General features: G+C 59.2%; 3 protein-coding genes across 10 annotated transcripts in view; 1 reads left to right on the top strand and 2 right to left on the bottom strand.

Moving 5' to 3' along the window:
• Positions 1-3,566: 3,566 nt before the first annotated feature.
• Positions 3,567-10,510, bottom strand: LOC141927140 (uncharacterized). The gene is made up of 5 exons (XM_074834039.1): positions 10,270-10,510; positions 8,400-9,140; positions 5,469-5,930; positions 5,066-5,151; positions 3,567-4,829 (listed from the first exon to the last, which is right to left on the bottom strand). Exons 1-5 carry the CDS (start codon positions 10,358-10,360, stop codon positions 4,755-4,757), a joined length of 1,455 nt encoding a protein of 484 aa, XP_074690140.1. The 5' UTR covers positions 10,361-10,510; the 3' UTR covers positions 3,567-4,754.
• On the top strand, positions 5,943-14,527 carry LOC141927139 (deoxyribodipyrimidine photo-lyase-like). 3 transcript variants are annotated; one of them, XM_074834036.1, is made up of 11 exons: positions 5,943-6,468; positions 7,764-7,884; positions 10,951-11,221; positions 11,414-11,559; positions 11,706-11,888; positions 12,070-12,228; positions 12,555-12,753; positions 12,843-12,995; positions 13,274-13,395; positions 13,492-13,651; positions 13,844-14,527. In XM_074834036.1, exons 2-11 carry the CDS (start codon positions 7,777-7,779, stop codon positions 13,996-13,998), a joined length of 1,656 nt encoding a protein of 551 aa, XP_074690137.1. In that variant the 5' UTR covers positions 5,943-6,468; positions 7,764-7,776; the 3' UTR covers positions 13,999-14,527. The 3 variants fall into 3 exon arrangements, with proteins under 3 accessions (XP_074690137.1, XP_074690139.1, XP_074690138.1); XM_074834037.1 differs by lacking the exons at positions 5,943-6,468; positions 7,764-7,884 and adding an exon at positions 10,667-10,735; XM_074834038.1 differs by lacking the exons at positions 5,943-6,468; positions 13,844-14,527 and having other exon boundaries at positions 7,420-7,884; positions 12,843-13,131; positions 13,492-13,638.
• Positions 14,528-14,975: 448 nt separating this feature from the next.
• The window catches only part of RUBCN (rubicon autophagy regulator), a 32,999-nt gene continuing 24,196 nt past the window's right edge, over positions 14,976-23,778 (bottom strand). For all 6 annotated transcript variants that reach the window (XM_074834035.1, XM_074834032.1, XM_074834030.1 and 3 more), the window contains 9 exons: positions 22,703-22,763; positions 21,492-21,624; positions 21,011-21,156; positions 20,582-20,646; positions 19,769-20,007; positions 19,306-19,367; positions 18,953-19,106; positions 18,493-18,586; positions 14,976-17,611 (listed from right to left, as the gene is read on the bottom strand). In XM_074834035.1, the coding sequence (XP_074690136.1) occupies positions 17,448-17,611; positions 18,493-18,586; positions 18,953-19,106; positions 19,306-19,367; positions 19,769-20,007; positions 20,582-20,646; positions 21,011-21,156; positions 21,492-21,624; positions 22,703-22,763 (1,118 nt within the window). In that variant the 3' untranslated portion in view covers positions 14,976-17,447. The remainder of the gene's footprint in view (positions 17,612-18,492; positions 18,587-18,952; positions 19,107-19,305; positions 19,368-19,768; positions 20,008-20,581; positions 20,647-21,010; positions 21,157-21,491; positions 21,625-22,702; positions 22,764-23,778) is intronic.

A 23,778-nucleotide genomic window follows, 5' to 3' on the forward strand; every position in this document is an offset into this window, starting at 1 on the left:
AGTTACACAGGTGCAATCCTGCTCCTGCTCCCTCCTATTTATAGGGATGGCAGAGGGAGGCAGGTTGCAGCCGCCGTCCCCTCCCGCCCCCGGTGCTTTCCCTCCAGTGTCTCTGTCACTATTCCCTTCCTGCCGAGCCCTCCCCTTCCCAAGGGCTGGATGCCCTGTTCAGCTGGGGTTGGGGGTTACCCAAAGGCCACCCTGCAGGAATCTGGTCCCCCCAGGGACGTGGGCCCAGCCCAGTGCAGGTCCCTGGGCTCCCAGCACCAGTCGGCAAAGCTGAGCCCAGAGCAGTGCATGGCACTGCCAACAGTGACACAGCAGCCACCCCACAGATCCCACAGGACCTGCTCCCCACAGCAGCCACCCCACGGACCCCACAGGACCTGCTCCCCATGCAGGGGAGGGGGCCACAGAGCAGCAGGTGGTGGTGACAGGGCAATGCCAGCTGGTGCCATCATGCCTGTGAGGACACCGTGGGCACTAAAATCAGCAGCTGAGCCGTGTCTCAGCCCAGGGCAAGGCAGGATGTAAGTTACCACTTGGCTCAAGGCTTCCCCAGGAGCAGTGGCAGGTTATAAAGCAGGGAGAGGTATGGCTGGGGGCAGGCCCTGGGGTGTCAGCTGAGCTTCCCCAGCACTCAGCTGCAACTGGGAGCACTGGGGATCCCCATCCAGAGCCCCAGCATGCCCCAGAGGGGTTTTAAACCCTGATTATGGGCACAGCAGTGATGGAGTACTGGGAGGGGGTGAATGGGCCAGGGAAGCTCCTCTGCAAGGTGGGACCAGAATTCCCAGAGGCTGGAGTGGAAAAAGGTGCAGCCCTGGACGCTCTCCCCTGCTATGGGGATCCCCTGGGTCTCTTCACCCCTATGTCTCCCTTTCCCCCCTCACCCTGCAGCAGCAATTCCTGCTCCCCCCCTTGAAAACTGCTGCCAGCTCCCCCATGAACAACATTATGCAAACCCCCACCACTATATGGTTTTGTAATCAATTAAATGCTTCTTAACCAGAAATGCCCGCAGGTGACTCCTGCAAAGTGTTATTAGGGGTGTTAGGCAGTACACAGCGTCCCGCCGGAGCCAGCCTCCAGCGGGCAGGCGGCAGTGGCAGGGCATGCCAAGCAACACCCTGACCCACCGGCCAGGCAGCGTCGACGGGGGGAATGCCAGGGGAGGCCAAGTCACGGCCGACGAAACCCTGTGCTGTAAACCCACGCATTACCCCCGGCAGCGGGAACAGGGCACAGACGATAAATCAGGGGAGAGCACCGCTCGCCTGGAACGGACGCCCGCCCACCAAAAATGCCATCGCGGGGGCGAAGTCGGGGAGAGGACGGTGTGTCGGTGACCTGTACAACCAGCATGTAGATCAGGGGGTGACCGCCCAGCCAGTGACCACCCCAGCGGCCGCCACACCTGGGCCGATGGAGGATTAGAGGGATGCAAACCCACCGTGGGAGAGTCGTTCCTGCCTGTGCTGACGATGCCGTATCACTTTGGAAAGCCACCCTGGCGGGGAATATGTGCTGACGCTGGAGACAGTTGCTCCAGCTGGTGTTTGAGGTGCAAAACATGGTGGGAACCACAGGGATTGTTGCAAACGTGCTGCTCAGCACAGGCAAAAATAACTCAGATGAAGCAAGTCTCTTCCAGCCCACCTAACCCTCAGCCTGCCTGCAAGCTCCTGCCCGTGGTGCACTGGGACCAGCAGCAGCAGACCCTCATGCCTTGCTTCTCCTGCCCATACTCTCCCCAAAAAGCCCCAACTCCCTACTGCTCCTCCAGCAGAGTCATGGGGGTGACAATCTGAGCTCGTCCCACTGCTCTGGCATTGGCACGGCCTCCCAGGAAAGCCTGCAGCCACCATGGGTCACCCCTCATCTTGAGGATGGTGCCCTGTTCCCACGCTGGGAAGGGACTTCTCATTGATCCTTCTGCTATGCCTGAAACCAAGGTCCTGCAAGCCGCATGCTCCTGCAAGGATAAGTGTCATCCGCAGTTATCAAGGACCAAAGCATCGTATGGGCACCAGAGCCCCTCAGGAGCCTGCAGCTGGGGGGGGAGTGCCGTGAATCCCAGCACCCAGGGACTCTGCACCATCTGGCACGGCACGGCATGGCACAGCACGGTGCCTTATCAGCCTTCCTGGAATTAATGGGCTGGTTGTTCCAGCCCTGCGGAGATCCCAGCATCTCCTACCGGCACCGCTCTGGCCTCCTGGCAAGGGCATTTGGGGAGGCCTCAGGGGGCGGTGGTGGGGAGAACTGGGTTATCCATCAACCCCGCAGGTTCTGGATGACTTGGCAAGCCAGGTGTGTTGCAACACCCTCCTGCTGGGCAGTGTGAGCTGGGCTATAGCCACCGGCAGGGGTGAAGGGGAGGGGGGCACTGGAAGGGACACCTGAATCACAAGGGACCTGAGACACATGCCCCGTGATGCTGCTGGGCCCTCCGAAGGTGACAGTCCTGCTGGGCGCAGGGTCTGCTCCTTCGGACAATGCTGATAGATGGGAGCAAGCTACTAGTGAAGAGGCTGAGAAATTATTCACGGACTTGAAGAGCAGTGGGACCCAGATCTGACCTCCCAGGGCCCCCTCCAGTCAGGGGTCCATGATAGTCAAACAGCCATGGGGTGAAGGTGGTGGCCAACATCCTCAAGGGTGGCAGGCACAGACAGCATGGGCAGTGTCAGGAGCTTGTCAGAGCTCTGTGTCCCCAACACCCTGGCAGTGCCCACCATCCCCATGGCAGCCATGTCCCATTCTTCTCCCTCCCAGGCTGGGGGGCAGAGGGGCTTATTGGCACCGGAGCATCTCCTCCCCCTACCAGCCCCCAACCACAATAGTGGTGGAAGGCAGCCATGCCAGCAGGGAACAGCAAGTGCCCCGGTCACCTTTTCATCCCGGCACTTCAGGACCTTTTCCTCCTTTTGTGACGCAGTTTGGCTCCATTACCCCAGCCTTGGCCCCTGGCCATGTCCCAGGGTCTGAAGTTATGGATTCAACAGCTGCAGAAAGCAGCCCAGTGGGATGTGGCGTGGGAGGACTCTTGGCCCAGCTCCACGGTGTAGGCAGAGCACGAGGATTTCTTTCCCAGAACCCCACCAGGCATTCGGCATCGGGACCCATACCAGCAGGCTTTGCCCCATTCCCCAGCTCCCTGCCCAGGTGATAAGGGATCTCTCTCAGTGCCTATGGCTCCAACAAGCCCCCAAAAGCCAGGCAGCATCCTTGAGAGCAAAGAGGCAACCCTGGGGTGCAAGGGGCATCCCAAATGGGAGCATCCTGATGTGCTGCCTGGGCTCAGCCTCCAGCCTCAGCCCAGCCTCTCCCAGCCCCAGCAAGCTGGCAGGCAGCCGGGTGATCCCAGGGTGTCTTTCCCCATCCTGTCCGGTTGCTGGCTTCTTCCCAGCTATGTGATAACTCACGGAGCCCGGGAGCCATCCCCAGGTTTGGCATCCCACAGCTCCATGTGCCCCCTCCCAGCCCTCCCTGTGCCGGCGTGGCGCAGGCTGCCAGCAAGGAGCAGCAATCAGCCGAAAATAACCCCTGACGAACAACACAACTATTTTGCTAATTATTTCAGTTTTCAATCTCCCGGTGAGGTGACTTGTTTAGGCTAATAATTGCTTCGGTTGGATTTTATCTGGCTAATTAATCAGTTAATAAATGACTTTGCTGCAGGGGGACAGACGCTGCGGCCGTCTCCTTAGCTGGGGACTGGAAAAAAACAGGGAAGGAGCACAGCCCACGGGATTTCCACGGCCCCATGGTGCACACAGCTGCCCTGGCAGCTGTGGGGTGTCATGGGGCCGAGAGCACCAAAGTGGGGACCCCCAGCCTGTCAGGGTGCCAAGCTGTCCTTGGGAACTTCTGCAGTGGCCCCTGCCAAGAGGGGACAGCCCTAAGCCCATCTCTCTGCTGCGAAGCTTTTGGGATTCATGTGGTTTCCCTTGCCAGTACCTCTGCTAGATGGTGAAGCTGAAAACTGAGGAAGGCAACTAGGAGAAAAAAGAAGCCATCTTTGCCACGGAAAGTGTGGGATTTCCCTCTGCTGCTCAGCCCATGTTGGCAGGAATGTGTCAGCAATACTGCAGGTGAGCCGGGGAGAGCTGGTGTGCAGGGCTCTGTCTTCACTCGCCCTCTGCGCTGCGCTCGCCCTCTGGGCTCAGGAGCTCAGCCCAGGGCTGGGCTCAGGCAGGAGAGGGGAGCTCTTTTCCTCTCCTGCCTCCTAACCAGAGCCACCCCAGGCTCCATCTTGGCCCACTCTGGATGTGAAGCTGCCATGGAGCATCTCTTGAAGACCTTGGGCACCGCAGCCTCCCTGGGTTGCAGACTTCAAATGTCACCAGCGCTGACACCAAGTGCCCTGGGCACAACAGTACTGGGGGCTCCAGGTCTCCTTTCTCTCATCCATCAGTCCCCAGGGTGGCTTTTGTGGCCCAGTCCTTGCAGGGTCCCCTCCTCCCAGCCCCCCAGCAGCAGTGGGGGGGGTCCCACTGTGGGAGCTAGGTCTGGTGCAGGATGGTGGGATGACTCAGGCTCTACAGACAGGTCGTGGGAAAGGGCAGGGGCACCCCAGCCCATGGAGGGCACTGGGGCTCATGTGAGGGTGCACAGTGAAGGATGGGGGGTCCCAGGTTCAAGGGGAGCTGTACAGGTTACCCCAATGGGCTGCACTGCCATGGAGTAAGGAGCTGGGAGCAGAAGGGAACAGAAGTCTGTGTGGGTGCCGGTCAGGCGAGGAGCAGCTGTCAGGTCCTCCTGTGCCCTCGCCACCCCACCGCCAGGCCAGCACACGGGAACGCTGTCTGCAGGTACCTGCGGAGCTGCGGGGAGAGAACAGCTGTCAAACCGTGTCGGAGAGGGTCTCCTACCCCCACTCCCCACCTAGCAGGGGCCTGATCCTGGACCACAGCAGCCAAAGGAGGGTCTCCCCTTCATCTGAAAGGGCTCTGGGTGACATTCAATGCAAGTTCCCCTCCTGCTGGCTACGGGACCCTCCCTGGCTGGCTGGACCATGGCTGTCAGATGCAAAGTGGCACCCCCTCCTGGCACACTTCACCTGGGACAACAGCAGCTCCTGCACCGTGGTGTTTCCCAGGTCCAGGGGGACTGTTAGCCGCAGCGACAGGAAGAGGTAAGATGCACCTAGGGACAAAAAATGTGGCTCAAGTTATTGCCTTTGAACCTTGGGCTGCGCCAAAGGATCCGGGGTGTCTCTCCCCAGGATTGCTGGCACAGACACAGGGCCTCGTCCCAGCTTAACCATGTCATGGACACCCTACACTGTCAGAAGAACAACCCTCCACCAGTACAGCAAACCACATGTCCCACAAAGCATCAATGGCCCTGTACTGAGACCATGGCAAAAGCAGTGGGGCTCCAGGACCCTCTGCACTGGCCCCTGGAAGCCCAAAGCCACCGGTGCTGGGGCAGTGGCAATGCCCACAGGGCACTGCACTTACTGGTGTTGGACGTGGAGGTGGGGCAGACAGGCAGCGTCGTTGGCAGGTCTGCAGGGGTGCTGACGGTCCCAGATATTGTTGGGGTGCCTGGTGTCAGCCCCATCGTCATGGTGGAGATGCCAGGGGTGATCCTAGACGTGGTCCTGGATGACTGGCTGGGAGCGGGGTTGCTCCCAGGGACTCCTGTGCTGATAACAGGGGTGTCTGTGGTGTCTGCCAGGGTTGTCAAGGGCTCAGCCGAAGCAGCTGTTGGTGCTGGTGCAGAGGGAGGTGAGGCGCTGCTGATCCCCGAGGATGTGCTGGACCTCTCCAGGGTGGAGGCTCCCATTTCAGGGCTGGAGGGAGGGAGGGTGCCTGTGGAGGTGGAGTTGGTGGTGGGCAGCAGCGTCGAGGTCTCCACAGATGTCAGGGAGGTAGGGAAAGTTGAGGACATGGTTGCTGTCACATCTGTGGTGGTGGTCCCTGCAAAGAGATTGGAGAATGAGGTGTGCAAGGGCTGGCCGTGAAAGGCTGAGACCATGGCTGTGCTGGGGATGGTGCAGCATCACCACCACCATGAGCTCCCCGAGTTATGCAGGGCTACACATCAACCGTGGAGCACTAGGAGTGGGGATTTACTGTCCTGCATGGATCAAGCATGTGAATGCCCTGAATGGACATCAGCAAGGCAGGCTGTGTAAATCCCCCTGGCTGACAAAGCAGGAACAAGCCATGGGCGTAGTTGATCTCAGGGCAGAAACTCCTGTAGGCACCAGCACTAAGACCTGTTCCACCACCTTCACCCATCCCTGGAGGAAGTCAGACAAACCCGCCCGACGGGAAGAGCCCTGCAGGAACTGGTGACCGTGAGACAGGCTGGAACTGCAGCAGCAGCAGTTTACACAAACGTCCCTGCTGCAGATAGTCAGGAACTGATAGCACTGGATGTAAATAATGGCAACGGGGGAAGCAGCCCCACGGAGGGGGGCCATAGAGGAACAAATCCCAGCTTGCACACTGGGTGAGTTGTTAAGAGACATGCTGTGACCCACGAAAGCTCTGGGGGAGGGTTGAAGGATGCAGGAGAGCTGTCCTCTCTGCCCACATGGATCCCATGCCAGGGCAGTGCACTGCCCCTGGGGAAGCCCAGGCATCTGTAACCCTCTCCAAAAGATGCACAAAACAGCCTGGCTGCCCAGGCCTCTGTCAAAGGTGCTTGTGAGGTGGTGGCTTTGAGATGCCAGGCTGGATTCCCCAGTGATCCCAGCACAAACCCAGTGAGTCTGGGGCTCTGCTCACATGGGGATGGGGAACAAAGGCACAAGCTCATGGCTGCTTTCAGCCAACCCCACCAGAAACTTCCACAGCCTCCCAGCAGCCGCTCCCTCCCTGAGCTGCTGCAGGCAGCAGCTGGTTAAATAATAATGCGGAGAAGGGCAAAGGTCTGGTCCCAGCCCATGCTGGGGTGGGTGTCTGCACTGAAGGGCCTCATCCTCACACAGAGGAGGAGCTGTAAGTCCACCTCTGCTTCCCATTTAGCAAACAGCAAACTGCACCCGCAGTGTTTCACCCACCGCACCCCACAAGCACCTGCTGGAGGCGAAGTACCCCCCCACCCTGGGGAATGACGCGCCCCCCTCGCCACCCACCCCACGGAGAGCACCCCATCCCACTCAGCCCTTACCCAGCGTGAGGTGCAGCACGGCGAGGCTGGTGAGGCTCAGCAGCAGCAGGGGCAGCGGCAGCCCCCCTCTCTGCCTGACCGTGTCCAAGCAAGCAGGAGCTGATGCCCCCCTGCAGGCACCACTCCGAGAGCTCACCATAGCCCTGGCAACTGGGGTATCTGGGTCTCCTTTGACCGGCAGAGAAGGAGAATCCAGGTGGGTCCTTTTACTCCCCAGGTGCTGGCAGCGAAGTGGGGTGTTCCACCCGACACAGACACTCCAGGGATGGGCGCAATGCCGAGCAGACATCAGCTGCACGGCTGGACCCAGAGCAGCCAGGAGCCGCAGGCAGGGCAGGCCGGCAGGGCCACTACTGCAGCAGACCAGGTACCTGCAGCTGGGGACCGTGCTGTCCTCTGCCTGCTGAGGGGACGGAGACAATGGGAAAAAGCCCAGGGAAGCAGCTGGACTGCCTGGGACCGTCCCTGTGCTCCGCCACAGGGGTGCTGTTCGGTGGTGGCTCCCAGCACCAACGCCCTTGGGAGACAACAGCCCGCTCTGTCTAAGCGCGAGGAACTGGCTGAGAGAACAGGGAGCGCTCAGGAAGGGCGTGCTCCAGGCTGAGGGTTTGTCCTCTGGGCTGTCTATACAGGCATCACTTCCCCATGTCACAGCATGTCACGGCTGAAACACTGCTGACAGCCGGAGCTGCTTCCTTCTCGTCAGGGTCAGGGACAGGACCAGTCAGAGGCTCCTGCAGGCACTGGGCCAAGGTACAGGCGCTCTGCAGCAGACAGGCACACCAGAGGACTGCCAGGGCACAGCCACCCTGCTGCTGTACAGGTGGGGCGCTGCCAGGGTACAGGCGCAGAGGGCACTACCGGGGTACAGGCATTCTCCTGGGGTGCTCTCACACCGTAGGCTGCCCAGGAAGGGGCACTGCCAGGGCACGGCTGCCTGGGGGGACTACCGGGGTACAGTCACACTCCCGCGGGCACAGCCACACAGCCAGGGTACAGCCGGGGTACAGCCACACTGCTGGGGTACAGGCGTGCAGCAGCACCACCAGTGCAGCAGCCCCGCTCGGCAGCGTGGGGTGTGAGGGAGCTGGCAGCCCGGCCGGGGCACGGGGAGTGGCGTGGGGCCCACCCGCTGGCCTGCAGAGCCTAGATACGCGGCAGCCACCTCCGGGTGAAGTAGCCTGGTGCCTGGCAGGAGCAGGACGGGAGATCCCACGGGGGTTTGTCACCCTGCCCCTGTCCCCCGGGGACCCTGTGGCTGCACTCACCCGTGGTGGCACCGGGGGTCTCAGGTGCTGTCAGAGTGGAGGTATCAGGAGTGGTCCCAGCCAGCTGGCTGGGGATGGGGGTGCTCCCCGGGATCCCTGTGCTTGTAATGGCGGTGGCCATGGTGTCTGATGTTGTCAAGGGCTCATCTGAAGCAGCTGTCGGTGCTGGTGCAGTGGGAGAAGAGGCGCTGCCGGTCCCTGGGGATGTGCTGCCCAGCGGCATGGTCATGGCTGGCCCTTGGTGGATGCTGGTACCAAGTGTGGTGCCCACCCAGGTGGAGGGGAGAAGAGTAGAGGTGGGGGGAGGCAGCGTGCTCGTCTCGACTCCAAACGAGCTGACAGCCAGGGCCGTGCTGGTCCCCACAGACGTGATGATGGTCGTCTCATCACAGTTAGGTGTTGTGGCCATGAGGGCTGGATCTGGGATGCCACTGGTGAGCCCCAGCACTTTTGGGGGGGGGTCAGGCTGCACCATGGTGTCGACAGGCAACCCAGGAGTGCTGTGGGCTGCGCTGCCCCTTGCCTGCGGTGCAGGGATGCTGGAGGCTGCCAGGCTGCTGCCCCGAGGTGTTGCAGCGCTGACTGTGAAGGCGTCTGACAGTACCTCTGGGGTGGAGGTTTCAGGGCTGGAGGGAGGGAGGGGGGCTGCGGTGGTGGGCAGCAGTGCCGTGGTCTTTCTGGGTGTTGAGGAAGTAGGGAAAGTCGGGGACATGGTAACTGTCACATCTGTGGCGGTGGTCCCTGCAAAGAGGGGGAGAATGAGGTGCGCAAGGGCTGGCCATGAAAGACTGTGCCCAGGACAGCACAGCACCACCACCACCATGAACTCTCTGGGCTACCACAAGCTCCCTGAGCTACACATCAGCCATGGATTGTCAGGAGTGGGGATTCACCATCCTGCATGAATCAAGCATGTGGATGCCCTGAACAGCAACGAGATCAGCAAGGCAGGCCGTGTAAATCCCCCTGGCTGACAAAGCAGGAACAAGCCATGGGCGTAGTTGATCTCAGGGCAGAAACTCCTGCAGGCACCAGCACTAAGACCTGTTCCACCACCTTCACCCATCCCTGGAGGAAGTCAGACAAACCCGCCTGACGGGAAGAGCCCTGCAGGAACTGGTGACCGTGAGACTGAACTGGTGACTGTGAGATGGGCTGGAACTGCAGCAGCAGCAGTTTACACAAACGTCCCTGCTGCAGAGAGTCAGGAATTGGTAGCACCAGGTGTAAATAATGACAACGGGGGAAGCAGCCCCATGGAGGGGGGCCATAGAGGAACAAATCCCAGCTTGCAGCTCAGAGAGAGTCCTTAGAGATGTGCAGCGACCCACGAAAGCTCTGAGGGGGGTTGAAGGATGCAGGAGGAGGAGACCTATGGCTATAGCTCGAGGCTTGCAGGAGGTACAAGCCTCAGATTTATTCCCTGGGCTCGACTCAACAGTGCTCTTGCTTTGAGTCAAGTGCAAACATCAGGACAGCATTTGGAGTTTTCCAGGCCTATGACATCCTGGTGATGCTGCCATTCCGGCAGGGCCCTTTGGTGCTGCTGGGCAGGTCGTAGCAAAGGCAATGAGCCCAGCAGGGACCGAGGTTCAGCAAGGGGGTCCAGCTGGGACCAAGGTCTTCTTTGCCCGGACAGAGACACAGATGAGAGGCAAAAAAAATAAAGCCAAGCTTGTCGCTCCTGTGTTGCAAAGCGCAGCCCTGTCTGCTCACTGGGACGGGGCTGAGATGTCGGAGAGCAAACAGCACCCCCAGTGTTTCACCTCTGTGGGTGAAGCCACTCCGGGGCCACCCCCCCACCCTAGGGAGCAATGCTCCCCACTTCTCCACCCCCCACGAATAACACCCCATCCCGCTCAGCCCTTACCCAGCATGACATCCAGCACGGCAAAACTCAACAGCAGGGGCAGGGACATCCCTCTTCTCTGCCCAGCCATATCCAGAACCAGCACCCCCATTCCCCGCGTGGGGATGGTGCCAGCGGGGAACTACGCAGCCGAGTGATGGTTGAAAGTGGTCGAAGACTCTTCCTCCTTCCCGGGGGCAGGGAGAGGAGGCACCGGCGGGCACTGCCCCCCCCCTCCCGGGGGCCGGTGCTGCGCCGATGTCCCCGGCGCGCCCACGGGCGCGCCGGGGACATCGACGCAGCACCGGCTCCCGTACGCGGCGGGGGGGGGGGTCCGAGGGGATGTCACGCCCCTTTCCACCAAAGACACGCCCATAAACACGCCCCCTTATAAAAAAATAACCAAACCAAACGAACAACAACAAAAAAAACCCAAAAAACCACGCCCCCGGCTTGTGTAACACCCGGAGAGCCGCGTGGCTGCCAGGTAGGGACCGGGAACCGGGACCGGGAATCCCGACCAGGGCCCCCGGGAGTGGATTAGGGACCGGTATGGGCAGGGCACGGGGATCCCCGGGCACCGGGAGCGGACCGGGAACCGGGATGGGCAGGGTACCAGCATCTCCCGGGCGCTGGGGGAGGAGCGGGGACCGGGATGGGCAAAGCACCGGGAGCTCAGTGCGGTTCCGTTTCCCCTCGCAGCGGTCCCACGCAACCACGCTGCTCCGGGCAGTGCTAAAAATGCGGCGGGGACAAGGGAAACGAAAGGCCGAGGCCACGGAGCTGCCACGCGTGTCTCGGAGGAGGAAGGAGGAAGAAGAGGAGGTGCGGGAGGCCCGGCGGAGGGCGGCCCCATCAGTGCGAGAGTTCAAGTACAACAAAAAGCGGGTTCGCCTCGTCTCGCGGGGCTCAGACCTGAAGGATGATGCTCGGTGCATCCTTTACTGGATGTCCCGGGACCAGCGGGTGCAAGGTGCGAACCAGCTGGTGGAGGGGGCCGGGAAGGGGAGCTCCAATGAGTGGCAAACCCCTTGGTCCTTTCCCACGGTAGGCCTTGGAGCTTGTCCCCCCCTCTGCAGGGGGGACTGGGGGTATTCCTCTTGCAAAACCCCATATCCATCCCCTCATCATCCCCCCAGCACTGCCCCGTGTGCTTTCTTCCCAGATAACTGGGCTTTCCTCTACGCCCAGCGCCTGGCCCTCAAACAGGAGCTGCCTCTGCACATCTGCTTCTGCTTGGTGCCCAAATTCCTGGATGCCACCATCCGCCACTACGATTTCATGCTGAGGGGCCTGCAGGAGGTGGCTGAGGTACAGCCGCCCAGGGGATGCCCTCGCTGGGTGGGACAGGGCTCCTGGGGAAGGGGAGAGGCAGATCCATCCCTTCAGTGGATGGTGGTGGGATGGGGACTGAAGAAGCATGAACCATCCTATAGCCCTCTCCCCCCTCGCTGCAGGAGTGCGCAGAGCTGAACATCCCCTTCCACTTGCTGCTGGGCTACGCCAAGGACGTGCTGCCTGCGTTTGTGGTGGAGCATGGAGTGGGTGGGCTGGTGACAGACTTCTGCCCCCTCCGCCTCCCCCGGCAGTGGGTGGAGGATGTCAGGGAGCGGTTGCCAGAGGATGTGCCCTTTGCGCAGGTGGGTGCCTGCGCTGTGGGAGGGGAAAACTCTGGCTGGTGAGACATGGGAGAAACTTATCTCCTGTATTTTGCACCTGCAGAGGTGTGCTGGAGTTCCCAGAGCAGGGAGCATGTGTGTTATGTCATTGGGACTGTTTGTTTCTCCTGTTCACACTCTCCTCCATGGATTTGCTTCCCAGGTTGATGCCCACAACATCGTGCCCTGCTGGGTTGCCTCCCCCAAGCAGGAGTACAGTGCCAGGACCATCCGGGGCAAGATCCACACTCAGCTCCCAGAGTTCCTCACCGAGTTCCCCCCCGTCATTCGTCATCCATATCCCCCCTCCTGCCCAGCAGAGGTACCAGCAGGAGACACCTACATACCCACTCACAGCCAGTCCCAGGGAGTTTCACAGCTGCTTGGTGATTCTGGGAGGGGATGGGGACAGTGACCTGCCTGAGGTCACGCACAGGTGGTGTGGAGGTGGGGATACCCTGGGGTCGGGAGGTTCCTACCTCGTTCATTCAATTCCCACATCTCTGCCATGCAGGGCTGGTTAAGAGGAGAAGGGTGGCATGAGTTGGGGAATTGCTGGTTTGGGGACATCCAGGGGATGTAACACTCAGGGCAGCTCTGGCTGAAGAGTGTCTGCAAATGCACTCATGCTGCTTGGTCGCCGTCCAGCCCATCGCTTGGGAGGCCTGTTATTCCAGCTTGCAAGTGGACCGCACGGTGAAGGAGGTGGAGTGGGCAACCCCTGGCACGGCTACGGGGCTGGCTGTGCTACAGTCCTTCATTGTGGAGCGGCTGAAATCCTTCGGCTCCCACCGGAATGATCCCAACAAGGCAGCGCTCAGCAACTTGTCCCCGTGGTTCCACTTCGGTGAGTGTCCCAGACTTCCCGCTCTGCAGCAGAACCAAGCACAGTGGCTTGGACTGGCAGCCTGAGTTGCTCCCTTCCCATATCCCCAGGCCAGGTTTCCACCCAACGAGCCATCCTGGAGGTGCAGAAGCACCAGGGCAAGTACAAGGAGTCGGTGGATGTGTTCATAGAGGAGGCCGTGGTGCGGCGGGAGCTGGCTGAAAACTTTTGTTACTACAATGAGAACTATGACAGCGTGCAAGGTAGCACCCAGGGTTGGGTGAGCAACACTGGGGGCTGGGCTGGTACCCAGCTGGTCACCCCCACTTGGCAATCCCATTTCTGCTATGAGAGGGGCTGTGGGGACACTAATGTGCCACCATTTGGTACCTTCTGGAGGTAGGACAGGAGCTGCAGATGCCCTCTTCTAGGCTGGTGCCTCCAGGGCACAGTACCCTCAGTAGCCCAACTCTCCATCCCTTCCTCGGGGCCCTGCAGGAGCGGATTGCTCAGCATTGCTCCTCATCTCTCTTGCTCACAGGCGCCTACAACTGGGCACAAACCACCCTGAAGCTCCACGCCAAAGACAAGAGGCCTTTTCTCTACAAGCTGCAGGAGCTGGAGCAGGGGGCCACACATGATCCGCTCTGGAATGCTGCCCAGGTAGTGCCCTGCATCTTGCTTGCAAAATGCTGAGCCTTTTCCTGAGGGGGAGAGGTGAGCTGGCACGGACCGACCACTGTGGCTGTCTCCCCCCAGCTCCAAATGGTCCGGGAGGGCAAGATGCACGGCTTCCTGCGGATGTACTGGGCCAAGAAGATCCTGGAGTGGACCCGCTCCCCTGAGGAGGCCCTGCAGTTTGCCATCTACCTCAACGACCGCTACGAGCTGGATGGCAGGGACCCCAATGGATATGTAGGCAAGTTACAGGATAGGGGAATGGGGAAGGGGGGGTCTTACGATGGCCAAGGCTGTGCGGGGGCAGGGGGGTGCTCTCTGCAGACAACCCAGCCCATGCTCCAGCCCATCCTCTTTGCACCCACATCCCACCTGCTCTCTGGTTGCCTCCGAGCAAGGGAGAGAGCTGAAGCTCCATCCCCACACCTGGCAGGCTGCCTCTGGTCCATCTGTGGCATACACGACCACGGCTGGGCAGAGCGGGCCATCTTTGGGAAGATTCGCTACATGAACTACGCCGGCTGCAAGCGCAAGTTCGACGTAGGCCAGTTCGAGCGTCGTTATGCCCCCCGCACGCCCTCCCAGTGATGGGCACAGCATGCCTGAGATTGCTCATGCCCCTCTATGCTGGGGGCAGATGCACCTTTGCCAAGGCGCCAGCTTGCACCTTACACCCCGGCCAGGATCACCCCAGTGCTGTTGGAGGGCTCACTGTAACGGCAGCAAGCTCCAGGGTTTTGCAGGTCTCTTTTCTGTGCCATCACCCCCTGCTTGAGCTGCTGTGCTGAGGCAGCTGTCAGAGCCCCGCGGGTCCGTGCAGGGCCCTCCTGCTGCCACGAGTTTGCTGGCAGCTGCCAGAGCCCATCCACAGCGTGCCCATGCCTGCCAGAAACCTCTTCTACAACCACTGTGCTCAGCAGTAAGCCCAAGTCGCTGCTGCTGCTGCTGCTAACCACAGCTTGGATTTAGGCTGAGCAGGGCTTTTCTGAGGAAAAGCCCCCAGAAACTGGCTCCTCATGCTGTGCTGCCCCCAGGGAAGCCCTGCTTCACTCCACGCAGAGGCAGCGCTGCGCTGGGCTTGCACACGCATCTTTCAACAGTTGTTTTACAGTTTGTATCTCCTGTGTCTGTGGTGTTTATGGGGCAATGCACGACACTGCTGTGAGGGGAGGGCTGGGCTGCGTGGGTCAGGGATGCAAGCAGGGATGGGGCAGCCAAGGCCATGCCCCTGGGCTGCTCTGCCAGCGGCCAAGGCAGGCTCGGGAAGGGGACAGGCATTACAGAGCCCCTTGCTCGGTGGCTTGTACCTCCTGCCCCAAGCCCAGTGGGCAGTTTGCAGGGGGAGGCCACAAACCAGATGGGTTTAGTCAAGGGGTGGTGACAATAACCCCCTCCCAGTGACATCTGGTGATGCATCACCAGTTGCACAAGTTCTGGCCCCTGCCATCAGCCTCTGCACCCTGCTCCCTCCCTGCCCCAGGGGCCAACAGGCACGGCAGCACCGACCCCAAGGTGGGGGATACACACCGTTACCCCACCTGAAATGATGCTACAACACAGCTAGGCCCCTTATTAACTTAGTTTATTAGGGACGGCATTTTTGTCGCTGTGCTGTGCAATAGTCCCGCGCAGAGGGCTCCAGCTGGCGGCCGGGGCAGCCCCTTGCTCTCCCTTACAGAGCTCACTGCCTTGGCCAGTTCCAGCGTTACTCGTAGCAGTCAGTGCTGGGCAGCAGTGTCAGTGCTGGGCACAACCCTGCCCTGGAGACCTCCGCTGGGTTTACAAGTCCCGCTGCTTCCAGACAAAGTCCGTGGCGGAGGGTGGAAACCACAAATAAGCCAAAATCCTTTCCCTCTTCTCTAAATGTACTCAGTGCTTCTAGAAAGGGACGCGGGCAGCCTCTCAGCTGCTGTCCCAGGACATTAAAGTGCTTCAAACAAAAAAGGGTGGATGGAGGTGTGCTGCTGAGGCAGCTCCAGGGAAGGGGGTGCCAGCTCCCGGCAGCAGCAGGAGGGCTGGGCTCGGGGTTGGGGACAGGCAAGACCAAGGCAAACCAGCGTCTGGCAGCCCCAGGGCTTGCAGAGATGGAGATTGAGGGGGAGAGCAGCTGCTCCCCTGGGGAAAACAAGCAGAAGCAAGACAGGAGGAGGCAAAAACCCCAGGGGAAGGGAGTGGGGAGCTGAACACCCTTTCCCGGGCTAGATCCTGGCTTTGCCAGGATGCCGCAGAGCAGGGGGAGAGATGCTGCCATGCAGCAGCCTGGCCCCCAGTAGTGAGGCTTGTGCCACCCTCCCCAACCAAGCCCTGTGGCCACCTCTCCTGGTCGCAGCCTCTCCCCTCGCCCCAACCCTGCTACCCCTGCAGGGACAGCCCACGAGTGGCCACAGCCCAGCCTCAAGCCAGGGTCCACGCTGCAAGAGCCATTGCCCCTAGATGCCTTCTGCCAGTGTATCGCTCCCCGGTCCCTCAACACCCTTCTTGCACGTACACAGGCCACAGCGTCCTTCCAAACACCCCCCTGCCAGCCCCCATCCCACCAATGTGAGTGCTGGACACTCCCCCGTGCAGTGGGCTAAAGCATCTCCCTGCGGTGCGGAGGCAGCTCCTTGCCTAACCCCTAGTCCCGGGGCGCAGAGCTCACCCTGTACCACCGGGTCCGATCCTGCGGAGCCGTCGGTCACAGCAGGCAGCTCTGCATCGGCGAGGGACCAACCCTTTGCAACGTCCCAGTGCCAAACCCCTCTCCCGCACGCACCCCCCACTGCAAACAGGCTGCCTGGCCACTCCACTGTACCGCAGCCGGGAAGCCTCGAGGCTTTGCCTGGCTCAGGGACCCTCTTCCAAGGGGAGCAGGAGATCTGCTGGAGGAGGGGACACCTGGCAAACACCAGCCCCATCCAGGGGTGAGGAACTAGGAGCAGGAGTGCTGGAGATATTATACCAATGAGTCCCAAGCAGATCGCATGTCCCCTAAAGAGGCATTTCAAGCAACACCTCCTTGGGGGGGAACACACAGTTAAAAATACAAACAACCGCATTAAAAAAATAAAACCAAATCCAGCAGATTAAAAAACAAAAACCCAACCTAAAAGAACAAACTGACACGGAGGCTCAGAGGATGCAGCCGGAGGGCTGAGCCTTCACCCACATCCTGACAGGTCTCAGGCAGAAGGCAGCTGCACCCTTAGAGGAGGACATGTTCTCCCCCAGGATGACAGACCAGCAGCATGAGGAGGAAGCAGGGTTGGAAGCCTCACTCAGTGCATCCTCCAGCCATGGGGATCTGCCTCAGCCAAAAGCCTGGCAGCACCAGTCCCCTTGTGCGGTGCTCCAGGGGCAATGCCCCTCTGCAGCACAGGCTGCAGGCAGAGGGCAGGGAAAACAGGTCAGCACAGATGGCACAGGGAGGCAAGGCAGAAACCTGGCATTTTCATCACTGCCACCTCTTCTGCTCTGATCCCAGAATGAGAGCAACTGCTCTCCGGCAGTGTCCCAAGCAAGATTTGAGAAAGGGAGATGTTAACTGTACAACCAACCCCAAACCCCCACCCTCCCTCCATGCACATAACCCCCAGCAGCAGGACAGGGGATCGGAGGACTCAGAGCTGATTCCCCCCTCCAAGGAGCAGGACGTGGCCAGAGCTTCCTAGTATACAGCTGATGAGCAGCAAGTGCTGACCCCGCAGGCGACCCCGCCGGGGAGCAGGGCACAGGGACTGGCAGCACAGCCCTGCCTAGTCCAGCACAAACAACTGCTGGGAAAAGGCCCCTGTTCTGCCTGCAGGACAGGCAGCAGCAGCCGCCTTTCCCCAAGCAAAGGCATCGGGGATGCGAGCGGTACCTGGAGCAGACCCAGATGATGGAAGATGCCCCTTCCCCAGTCCAGCACTACTGCACGGGGGAAAACAGATCCCTTCGAGACAGCGCTCCAGGCCTCCCGACAGTCCTCCTCATCTCCAGTCCACGGGGCTCAGTCTCTGGTGACAAAGGCCACGCATGTAAATAAACCCACGATCTGCTCCTCCGCTGCAACGTGCTCATGTGGCTGCCACTGCCTCTGGCTGCTCCAGCTCGTCTTCGTAGTCCGGGACGTAGGACTCCATGCTCTGCTTGGCCAGCAGCTCTCTCCGGGCTTGAAGCCGCTCGCAGCGGGGACAGCGGGTGGATTTGAAGCAGGATTTGTGGTAGCAGGCTTTGCACTCTGTGGGGGAAAGCATGTCTGAGAGCTGGCAGGGTCTGACACAGACTGCCTGATGCTCCACACCCTGGGGAGCGATGCTCCACCAGGCTTGTCCAGGAGGACATTTCAAACCAAAGCTGTGGCAGAACAAGCACCAGAAGCAGGGGTCCAGCACCACTCTGGAAGCAGCAAGAAGTCATGCTGCAGGGTCCCTGCACAGCCTTTGGGAGCACAGGTGGGAGGTTTCCTGCTCCGCACAAGGTCCCTCCCCAAACTTTCCTGATTCTCCAGGGAAACAGTGACTCTGCCCCAAGTTTTCTCTGGCACTGCTCCTGCCAAACCAAGGCTTGCAAGTTGTCAGGAGCCATTTCAAGCCAGTCTAGAGGTTGGTCCCAAGCTGCAGGGCCAAGCTCTGCTTGGCCATTAGACTGGGCGTTATCGAGGATGACTCCTGAAGAGGCCTGGGGATTTCTTGGCAGGCAGGAAGGGCACATAGACAAAGTCTTCAGGCTCTCTCTGCTCTACAAGGTCAGCTCCAGCTATCCAAGCAGGGGCAGGGAAGCTGCGTGCAGGCTGCAACCTGTCCCGTAACCACAGCAGAAGGGAAGCCACGACTCTCAGACACCTGCTCACTGCAGTCACGACCCAACTGCCTGCTGCTGCCGGGGCAGGCAGCACACAGCACGGTCAGGAAGGGACCTACATGCTCCACCACACCAGCAGCTCTGGCCAAACACTGTTATAATGCTGCTCTGCTGCTGTGGCAGTGTGGTGCAGAGAGGAACACTGGTCTGTCTGGCTCTGGCTCTGTACTTCTTGCTAGTACAAATGTCACTCAAACTGGACGCAGACTTTGGTGGCCCCAGGGTCTGTCCCCTCCCTGTTTCTCCCCAGCATCTCACCTTCACATGTCCTGCACTTGTTGAGCTCAAAGGGGAAGATGATGTCACCCTCATTCTGGCAGAACTCGCAGATGAAGCCTTTGGCTTGGCACAGCTGGAAGAAGAAAAGGTGAGGAAAAAGCAGCTAAATGCTCCTCATCTCCCTAACAAGCAGGGCAGGAGGCAGAGTGGAAGGGGGACAGCAGGACATGGTGCCCTGCCCTAACCATGTGGGACAGCTCTTCCCCAGCATGGAGCACAGCAAGGCAGAATCAACATGTGTCAGGGGTGGGGGAGAGCCAAAATGGGATAACAAACATCTCATACATGCTGGGTGGAAGCTCTGTGGAGCAGGCAGGAGCAGTTAGCATTGAATCAGTTAATTTGGTGACTGTCCTGCATGTTAAAGGCCTCCCCATCGATTATCTCGCCTGCTCCCAAGGGTGCAGAGCCGTGCAGGAGGCAGGCGAGGAGGCCTTACCATGCACTTCTCGACGTGCAGGCTGCCTGCCTTCAGGAGCTCCATCAGGCGAGGCACCAAGTCCCCTTTCTTTGTGGCGCTGAGGTCGTTCAGCGAGTAGAGGTGCAAATCCTCTGTCAAGTGGCCAGGCACTGCATCGAAGGAGTCTAGGAGGCTGCAAGGACAGGGAAAGCAGTGCTCAGGGCAAAATGACTCCACTAAGCTCACTCTTTCCACTGGTGCTGATTTCTCTCCCCCTCCACTCCCCTCGCCCCCCATTGCTCATTGCACAGGCTGCACAGATCCCCAGTACAAACTGCCACAGGGCAGATCCAGGACAGCAAAACAGCTTCATCTCACAGTCAGGGACTCACTCTTTAGCTAGCCGGCACGTCTTAAACATGTTCTTCATGTGGAAAAGCTGGATTCGCAGCAGCTGGAGAGGAAAAGGGGACACAAGAATCAGTAAACAGAGCACAGTCCTTGGTCAAGCACGTCTGCCCTATTCCCTGCGCTGGTGAAACAACTGCTGCTCCTCAGCTGCTGCTCCTCTGCTACCGAAGTGTTTATACCACGCAGGGCAAAGTGAGCACAACCATCATCACATGCTCCAGGAGATAAACAGAAGCCCAGCTGGACACCAGGCAGAAATTCCTTTTGAAATTCCTGTGTCGCTGGACAAAGAACATGAAGTGAATGGAAACCCACAGTGCTGAGGTTTTAAGCCTCAAAACCTGAAATATCTGCTTCTCCCCAGCTTCCCTGGAATACAGTTTATAATTGGCAGCCACCCACCTCACCCAAACTCCGCTCAGGAAGGCGTGGAAAGGGTCTTACCCACACTTGGTTGAGGGACTTCACTTTCCGGTACAGGGCAGGATTGATATCCTGCACGTTGAAGAGCGGGTCACTCCAGATCTTGCTCAGCAGGTCTTTGGAGAAGTTGCTCACATAGTACTTGCTGAAGTCCCACTTGCGCAGGATGCGGCTGGGAATGACCATCTGGGCGTTCTCGTGGCAGCACTGGCAGAAATACTTCCCCAGGTACTCACAGTACCGCAGCCGCTTGATGTAATCTGGCCAAATCCAGGCATACACAGAGGTCAGCCGAGGAACGGGCTCTGCCCAACCATATACTGGACTCCCAACATTGCTTAGCATTTCCAACAAACAAGGCAGTCTGTCTTGCTGGTACATCCTCCAGCGCCAGAGCACTCAACACTGGGATCTGCAAGCACCCCCACCAACTGCAAAAGCATCTGGGACCAGAGTCCAGTCTCATGCAGCCACGTCTACCTACACGTTCAGCAAAGACGGCTGGTCAAAGACCTCTGCAGCTGCACCCACAGCAGAACCTGTCAGGAGCATTAGGACCCCAACAGATGACTTTGCCTTAGAAGAGTCAACATCTCAGATGTCCTCCAAAGGACAGGCTGGCTGCTCTTTGCCTCCACCAGTCCCGTGACCTTCTGGAGGAGGCTCCTTTGTGGGTGGTCACACCAATGTGCAGGCAGAGCTGACAAAGGCACCACACCATTGCCCCAGTGACCTTGTGCTGAGCTCTGCCACCACCCACCCACTCTGCATCTTCCCACTTGTTCACATGTTTTTCTCCACTCTCCAGCTACAGGTCAGGGTCCCAGCACTCACCAGGATCAGTCCGGATGCCACAGCCTGCACACCTGTAATTCTGCTTGGCCACGGCCACCTTCCTCCTGCCCAGAGACAGAAGACAACATGTGTGAGTCCAGTCCTGATGGCACCTGGCACCACAGGATGGGGGCTGGCACAGGTTTGGATGACAGAGATGGCCACATGCTTTGCCACTTAAGTGTGGACAACAAATCCAAGGGGAAAAGCCCTGTTGTACCGTGGTGCACACCAAAGGCACCAACCACAGGCACCGGCTCCATCTCACAGCACCAGCTGCTGGTGGTGACCACCGTGGATTTACCAGGCTCAGAGCAGGGAAGCCCCAACAGTCAAGCAGGAAGGAAAGGATAATCAACCGTGGTGTTGACAGAAAAGGGTTGGAAAAGGGCAGGTCCCCAGAGAGCCCTCAGCTGTGCAGGTCCTTACGTTGGGGCTGGATGAACATTGAAGATGATCTGTGGTCGTGGTGGGGCCCACTCCAGGTTTCCGCGCACTCGAATCCTCAGCTTGTAGATATCAGCATGTTCTCCATCATCAGGAGAGATGGGCAGAGAGTCGGGGATGGGCAGGAGCTGGGAGAGGCAGGCAAGAATATCAGATCCCTGCCCGGTACCACAAAGGCAATGCACCTGGCTGGCTTGCCAGAAAGCTGCAGCTGCAGCCCTCTGGAAAACTGCCAGGCACAGAGCTGCTGCTGCAGCTGAATGGGGTGGACAAGGGACGTCCCCAGGGATCTGGGCTCTCTGCTGTAGGACGCTGCAGTGGCAGAGCCCCGCTCGGCTGCACCCATCTCCACAGCCCGGACAAAATCCCTCCTCCAGCTCCACAAAGGGATCACCAGGACTAGCAAAGCCCCTTGGCAGTGGAAGGTCAAATGCAATCGGTGACCGGGGACTCACACCCCTACCTTCTGTGGGGCGTCATGCTCAGGGACCAGCCACTCCAATTCAGAGGCGGCTGGTAGCTGCATGCCCTCAAACTGCTTCAGCAAGCCCATGGCCACAGCCTCCGCCGAGTTGGAATTGAGGAAGGAGTGGGATCTAGACAACAAAGGGAGTGGTTAGTACTGGGTCTCACGGCTGCACCCTCCTCACAACCCCTGATGTAGATCCCAGTTCAACCCAAAGATGCTCCCTTCAACTCTGGTACATTATTTCTGCACTGCTACACAGGCTTAAAATTGATATACACGATTGATTTCTGTCTTTGCAGCTGCCCCCAAGCAAAGCTGGCTAATGGCACAACAACTATTTAGGAAGACAAGCAAAACATACCGTACTTAACAAAACTTCTACCTGTTTGCAGGGGAAACTGCAAAGCGAGAGCCAGTATCTGTACAAGCCAGAAGGAACTGCTCCCCCAGTATGAACCTACCCAAGAAGCTGCCAAGCACAGACACAGCTTTGTATCTCACCCAACGAGCAGAGGGATCCCCGCATCCCAAAGGGTTTTTGCTTTCAGAGCATGAATGCAGCAGCTGTGCTTAAAACAGATTGTGATTCATGTCCCCACAGCCCCCAACTCTCCACCCCAGGGCAGTACCAGGAAAGGACTGAGCACTTCACATCTAAGCTGCTGCTGCACTGCACAGAGTCTGTGAGCATCGCTGTGTGCCAGCGGTTCCACCTCTGGGTCACAGCACAGCAGTGAGGGTTGGAGAGATGGTGGCAGCACCATGTAGTCTAACAGGCTGTGCCAGCCGAGAGCGGGGAGGCAGGGGAGGCTCAGAGCCAGCAGCAGCAAGCCAGCAGCCAGTCCAGATGCTCCAGGTTGTGCCAAGTCCTCTCACCAGCCTCTTACCTACGAGGAGGTATAGGCATCTCTCCTGACACCAGTCCATATCATATCTACCTCATGTGAATATCCTGATCACCCCACGTACTGCTTCCCAAATTTAAGACTAGGACCCAGTGACCCACTGCTAAGTAAAGGGAGGGAGGGAGGGAGGGAGGGAGGGAGGGAGGGAGGGAGGGAGGGAGGGAGGGAGGGAGGGAGGGAGGGAGGGAGGGAGGGAGGTCCACTCCAGTGCAAAACAGCAGCAGATGCATGTGGAAGAGCAGAGCTGGGCAGGAAGGGGAACTTGGTACCAAGATGTCTCGCCATGAGTTGAAGACGTACATGGACTCCGAGGAGAGAAAGGATTTTCTGCTGGAGTCTGGGTTCCTCTTGATGTCTGCATCTGAATCACAAACAGACAAGGTGGAGCAGATGGGGCAGAGCAGGGGGATACACTCACTTCAAACCAAAGCTTCACTGTAAAACTCATCAAGCTGTTCAAAAGCACGTGAACTACAGCATCAACTTCTACCAGTGGCACTAAGCAGCAAGGAGAGGTGCAGTCTAATCAGTCACCTGTTGGAGTTACAGGGAAAGAACACGGTGGGATGCTGTGAAAACTCTGAGCTTGGAGCTTGGGGGAGACAAGTGGCTGCTGATACAGGTCACCCACCAAGTCCTAGCAGTGACAAGGCCTGAAACAGTACACACGCAGGAGCTAAGAGGGCAGGACAGCAAGGTTAGCAAGAAGGTTTAGTAGCTCTCTACACGCAGTACGAATGCTGCAGGGGATTAGCAATGGGATGCAGAGCCCTTCTCTCTACTTGACCACAACCTGTAGGATCAGACAGTGGCCATGCCACAGCTTGTCAGCAACTGCACAGCGGGGCTGGCAGCCTAAGCCCAGCACTCAGAGACACGTCCGCATCCATGCAGAGAGTGAGCCAGCAGCCATGTGGGCCAGCCCTCTGCAGAGGCCACAGACTCATCTCCCAAGCAGGGAGGGGTCCAAGATACAGTGCAGGACACTGGGATCCTGCTCCCTCCACCCCTCCATCAGGTCCCCAACAGCCCGGGGCTGCCCCACATCCCTCCTCGGTGCCAGCCTCGGGTACCAGGCAGTACCCAGCGGTACCTTCATCACTCATCTTTCTTTCAATCCAGCAGCTTAAATCCTGACAGGAGAATTCATCTCAGTGGTGAAAGGACCATGGGACAGGAGACTCTTCCAGCAGTACAAGGCAGGCAGAAGCAGGCAGAAACGCTGCTTCATTGCAGACAGAATCCCAGCAAAGGGAAGGAGGGCATGCAAGGGGAAAGTACTACAGGTCAGGACAGAAGAGAGGCCAGTGCCACAACCTTCAGCCCAGCAGGTCTCCTGTTTTGTACCTCTGGGGAACTCTAGGAACGGGGTCCAC

Source organism: Strix aluco, chromosome 9 (genome assembly GCF_031877795.1).
Source record: "Strix aluco isolate bStrAlu1 chromosome 9, bStrAlu1.hap1, whole genome shotgun sequence".
NCBI classification, from domain to species: Eukaryota; Metazoa; Chordata; class Aves; order Strigiformes; family Strigidae; genus Strix; species Strix aluco.